Consider the following 6,518-nt stretch of genomic DNA (forward strand, 5'->3'; position numbering starts at 1 on the left):
CCTCGTTTTTGGAGATATAAGTTGGCGTTGTGTAAAAAAAACCTGTAGCGTGAATAATTGAAAAACGAAGTTAACCGAAATTAAAGACAGACAATACCCATGATCTGGAAACTACAGAAAGTTCAAACTTACTGGACGTTCAAGGTAGGTGTAAAAGAAAAGCGTGCGGAGATTTAACTTAACGACCGAATAAAATAATACGAACAGAGCTTTCCACGTGCAGTACTGCTAAGCATTCTGATGTTCATAATATCAGGAAATCTATATACCACGAACGTCGAAAAATATTATCCCCAGTTCCTAAATCACTCAACGAAGCTATTGAACAAATTTCTAATTTAGTAATTTTAACGAATAAAAACGAAGAGTTTACATATATTGAAAATGTAAATAATATTATTTTGGTTATAATATAATGCATATAATTATGCAAACATTTTTATGTGATTTCAACAATTCTGACATTTTTGGTGATTTAACTTTTACTTATAGACCTTCACATTTTTATCAAATGTATGATATTCACATATAAAGTGTAAATGTGTTTTGTACACCACTTGTTATTCCATTTTTGCCATCAAAATCATTTGAATGTTATCGAGCTATGAGGAACTTTATTAGTTAATTATGTACAAATAAAATACATAAAAATTGTACAACATTATCAATCCATTAAGATTTTGAAATCGCAGCACATGAAGCGTTTCTCAATGTATTTCCAGACAGCAAAATAAAAGCCTGTAGATTTCATTTAGGTCAATCTTGGTACCGAAAAATAAATGCTCTGTCAGGTCTTAAAAAATTGTACAAGAATCAGTCATGTAATATCACTAAATAGTTAACATGAGTGAACATTGTTAACATAAATAAGTACAAAGGAAAATATTTAAATTGAGCAGAATACTTTAAACAAATTTCTTATACATTTCGGGGAATCGATTTATAATAACTTACTGTATTATAATGGTAACTAGATAATTAATTTTTGTATTATTGACATTCTTATTATTTACTAATGTGTATTATCAATTTTGATTTATATTATGTTTAAAGTGATTAGGTACTTTTTTCTAATTTGTTTTAAACGTTCTTACACGATAATTAACGACTAATATGTTTTATTTATTTTGGATCTATACAAATTTAATTTAATACAATATTAATAATTTAGATATTATATTATAATTGTATTTATTAGTTATTTTAATTTTACTTAAAAATTTAACTATTTGAAATTTATAATTTAATGCAATATAAATTATATTTAGATACCTATATTATAATATGTATATTGTGTAGTATTTATCATTATTTTGAAAACGATTACTTTTTTCTGATTTGTCCTAAACGATCTAACACGATAACTTACGACTAATATGTATTATTTATTTTGGATGTATATTTTTAATTTAGATTTATATGTGTAGTATTGTAATTGTATTTATTAATTATTTTGATTTTACTTAAAAATTTAACTACTTGAAATTTATAATTTAATGCAATATAAATATTATTTAGATATATTATATGTATACTGTGTAGTATTTATCATTATTTTGAAAACGATTACTTTTTTCTGATTTGTCCTAAACGATCTAACACGATAACTTACGACTAACACGTTTTTATATACATTTAATTTAATACAATATTAATATTTTAGATTCATATGTGTAGTATTGTAATTGTATTTCTTAATTATTTTGATCTTACGTAAAAATGTAACTATTTGAAATTTATAATTTAATGCAATATAAATAATATTTAGATACCTATATTATATATGTATATTTTGAAAATGATTAGTTTTTTTCTAATTTGCCTTAAACGATAACTGACGAAAACGTTGCATGCAAAATGGGCTATAAATCAGGGTGTTAAATTTTTTATTTTGGGCGCAAATGTCCATAATATTAATATAATTACTTGTCATTTTTACTTAATTCCACCTACGGTGGATTAATATAATCAATTACTACAAAATCCTAACCATACTAAAATCCGATGAATAAAAAAAAACCAAATTTAACCTTTTTTAAATTAGCCTATCTTCTTTCCAGAGGTATAATCTACACACAAAATTCATCTATATATATAAAAAATGAAGCGTGAGAAATGAATGATACCTCATCAATCGAGAACAGCTGTTTTTTTATATATTGACAAAGAATAATAATAAAAAGAAACACACATGTCGGTAAGGAATAGCAAGCAATATACAATACACTATTATTATTTAAATCTGAATACTTATTACTGTAAAAAACTGCATTTAAATATATTGATTTTCCACAGAGACACTAAGGATGATACGGGACTTGTGGGACATGCTGAATAATATTATATTTCCTGAAGATAACTCGAAAATTATATACAATTCATCTGATTCGGCGCCGAACCTCACGAATCATTTTTATGATTTTGTAAAAACTCATGCAAAATATTATATCATTTGTAGGAATTAACTTATGTGATTTTTTCCATTGCTACTGCCGTGAAGGTACTTTTTTTATTCGCTGTATTGCCAACAGTTGTTTGTCGGTCATCAGCTAGTTGAAAAATGTTTATACGTTCGAGCTGCTGTCGATTATATGGTTGATATCGGCCAGTGGCCATCGATGCTGGTTTACGTTCATCGTGTTTGCACACCATTATAATATATTGTTTATGCAGTTAACAATAAATAACTATAAAATACGTTTGCATTATTACTTATTAGCTATTATTAATGTTATCAGTAAACATTAACAAACCGGTGACGACAATGGCATGACTCATAATTATTTTGAAAACGATTACTATTTTCTGATTTGTCCTAAACGATCTAACACGATAACTTACGACTTATATGTATTATTTATTTTGGATGAATATATACATTTAATTTAATACAATATTAATAATTTAGATTTATATGTGTAGTATTGTAATTGTATTTCTTAATTATTTTGATTTTACGTAAAAATTTAACTATTTGAAATTTATAATTTAATGCAATATAAATAATATTTAGATACCTATATTATAATATGTATACTGTGTAGTATTTAGGTATAATTATTTTGAAAATGATTAGTTTTCTTCTGATTTGTCTTAAACGATAACTGACGAAAACGTTGCATGCAAAATGGGCTATAAATCAGGGTGTTAAATTTTTTATTTTGGGCGCAAATGTCCATAACCCTCGAGGTGCAGATGGGCTACAGCCAGTGGCGTATTTAGTGTTTAATTTGGGAGGGGGGGAGTTATGAAAAAAAATTTATAAAATGTGTATACATTTCTTATCGTCAGATATTCTTGTATTAATATATAAACCAATATCATACATTTCAGTTAATTCAGTTAAATTAGTTGTATCAGTATTAATTTCAATTTCAGCGTTATTAATAATATTTTGATGAATAAGGAATGTCATCACTATGATTAGGCCTGGGCACCAGTGGTTTTTAATTAAGAAAATGTAGTCAATGTACGTTGTGAAGTCCATACTTGAATACTTGATAGTTGATGTTTATTAGAGCTTGATAAATCGTGGAATGTGGAATCGTAACAGAAATTTTATTTTTCGTAATGATTAAATGATACACAATGATTACACACGCACCTCGCACAAGGCACTGATTTGACCATAATATACCGAAACAACCAAAGTCAGAAAACAAACTAAATTCTGTTCAACGTGTCTTATTGGTCGTAACTCGTAATAACTAATAAGTATATTATCGAGAATTTGAGTGGCCGTTAAATTCGATACCACGAACTAAGATATATAGAATATAGATATACATATATTACTATAGATAGTATAGATATTATGACTATCGATGACGCACGACGGTCCGTCATTATTCTAATTACCTAGTTATACATATTTCATATAAATTAAGTGAACAACTATTTGTATTTATACGCCTCGCCTGCAATTTTCATTTTTGTTTTATCCTATGTTGCTCTGTTGGGTTTTAGTTGATACATTGATTCGTATGAGTGCCGTACCAACAAACAATTTCGGTGGTGTTTGAACCCTTAATCCCCCCCCCCCTATAGACACCACTGGCTACAGCCCCCGATTTAAGGTAGCCGCACAACGTCATATCGTCTTGATTATAGGTACATACCTACACCCCTGTAGGGATAGCGGTATTTTCGGTTTAATACACCATACTGTTAAATGGTAATAATTTAACGTGCCACAGCCCACGCTAATTACCGAAAATACTATGACAAATATTCATGACTTAAAATGTGTTTTATCATAATTATAATAAATTACAAACATAATTTTAAAATAGATGTACTAACTAAGTGTCGATATCAATTTATTTGTCTACTTACCGATTGGCGAGTGGAAAAAAATGTTTGTAGGTAAAACGTGCGGTGTTGGTGTGTCGTCTATCAATGCTCTCCGAACGGACAAATGCGGCCTGTGTACGGTTCCGATATAGGTACGGAGAGTAGTGATGAAGACACTGAAAATGATATGATGAATATAGGATGACTAATATAGGCAGCGCTCGATACTGCGGCCTAACTTCCCACTACCCAACCATCGGCGGGCCACTGACCGTCCCCCCCCCACACCCACAAAATAATGCCTATAATCTCAAGTGGCCGTGCCAACCGCTGCCCGCCGGCCACCCAGCACAGGGCTACCTGTAACTTGTAACCAGTCACCCGCCCACCTAGCGCCACCCATTTCGTTTCATATACGAATTCGTTAAGTACCTAATCCATTGTCCCCATGCGTACCTATACTTTAAGCGAAAATAGAGACCGATAAATCGTCATCTACACGAAAATTAACAATATTAACTGTACAGATTAACTGGAATATATATTGATTTTGGTTTTTTTTCGAAATCAAAATCATGATGCCAAACACGGGTTTTTGGACAAAATTCGGGTAGATACAGAATTTTTTTATGGTATTTTAAAATATATCGATCGTCACTAACCGATAAATCATCATCAACAAAATAAATTACTTTGGTCAATATAAACCCTCAGTGCCTTGTACGGGCGAGGGTCTTCCTTCTTCCGGGATGACTAAACCTCGACCGCTGTAATAGACTTGCCAAAGAACAAAAATGTTCGTCATTATTTCACCTACTGACCTAGCCAACGGTTTTAATGTTATAGTGTTTTACAATTATTTTTTTTTTCGAAGCATAATAAATGACTATACCATAAAATATCTGTGATGCTACCCGTTATCGAAACCCATAAGATAATTCTTAAGAATGTCGACAAAAATATGGGGCAATACAACACTATTGTTGTTAGGGGCACGCGTTATACTGAGTCGACGCGATGCTCCGTCGGAATACGAAAACCTGACAACGGTAAACGTCGCGTCGTACGAACTAAGTCACGACACGGGCGTGACGTAGACAAGCAATACCTATAAACACAATATAGCTTATATCAAATCGACCGATGTTATTACGCACTCATAGCCTATAGTAATTACAGCTGATATATCGGACTCGGCGACCGTCGAGACTCGAGACTAATGAGCTCTGAAATAGATATTGATAATGGGGAGTGGCGCGTACAGGTAATGACATTAATACCTGCACTACGGATATATAGACGAAATCCGGGTAATGACCGGCGTAATTCGAATAATAATAATTTATAAAATACTAGCTGATCCCGTGCACTTCGATGCCCGTTAAATGCATCAACTCTATACGACTCAAACTTCGTTCAATTCGTTACTTAATATTCAGTGTATGGTATTCAAAACTTATCTTAACTTTTCCGTTGCCCGGAATAAAAATTCCGGTTCACAGCAGTATATTATCGGACCCCGCGCTGTTTGTACGTTAGTGTATGATTTAACTCTAGAGTATCAAAGTTATACCAAGTTTGTCATTTTAACTTAATTCCGCCTACGGTGGATTAATATAATCAATTACTATAAAATCTTAACCGTACTAAGATCCAATGTATAAAAAAAAGCTTATGTTCTTTCCAGAGGTGTAATCTACACACAAAAATGCATCTATATATATAAAAATGAAGCGTGAGAAATGAATGTTACCTCATCAATCGAGAACAGCTGTTTTTATATATTGGCAAAGAATAATAATACAAAGAAACAAACATGCCCGTAACCAATAGCAAGCAATATACAATACACTATTATTATTGAAATCTGAAACTAAATTTTTTATTATTTAGTTAAATTTTTCTGGGCTGATGGCGCCACTGTTGTATTTTTTGACATTCAAATTTTCTACTTTTCCGGTAGATTTTCCTAAAATTTTCATTCGTAAAAACCTTCTCCTGGAAATTACGGACATCTTAAAAAAATTTGAGCCAAATCGGGCCGTTCTCGATTGGTGAGGTAACGACATTTTTCATGCTCCATTTTTATATATATAGAACAACTGATATATTGGGGATATCAAAATTGCGACCGACGCGGCTTACGAATAATAATTGTATTGTAAATATATCGGAGATATTTCAATAACTGGCGCGTGGTTCACATGAATTAAAGTTAGATTAGC

At 31.1% G+C, this 6,518-nt stretch overlaps 1 protein-coding gene across 1 annotated transcript in view; it reads right to left on the reverse strand.

The window, feature by feature from the left end:
* LOC100164740 (probable lysine-specific demethylase 4B) overlaps positions 1–2,652 on the reverse strand; it is a 5,582-nt gene extending 2,930 nt beyond the window's left edge. The window contains exon 1 of the mRNA XM_001948962.1: positions 2,505–2,652. Coding sequence (XP_001948997.1) covers positions 2,505–2,652 — 148 coding nt within the window. The remainder of the gene's footprint in view (positions 1–2,504) is intronic.
* Between the last annotated feature and the right edge of the window lie 3,866 nt (positions 2,653–6,518).

Source organism: Acyrthosiphon pisum, chromosome X (assembly GCF_005508785.2).
Source record: "Acyrthosiphon pisum isolate AL4f chromosome X, pea_aphid_22Mar2018_4r6ur, whole genome shotgun sequence".
NCBI classification, from domain to species: domain Eukaryota; kingdom Metazoa; phylum Arthropoda; class Insecta; order Hemiptera; family Aphididae; genus Acyrthosiphon; species Acyrthosiphon pisum.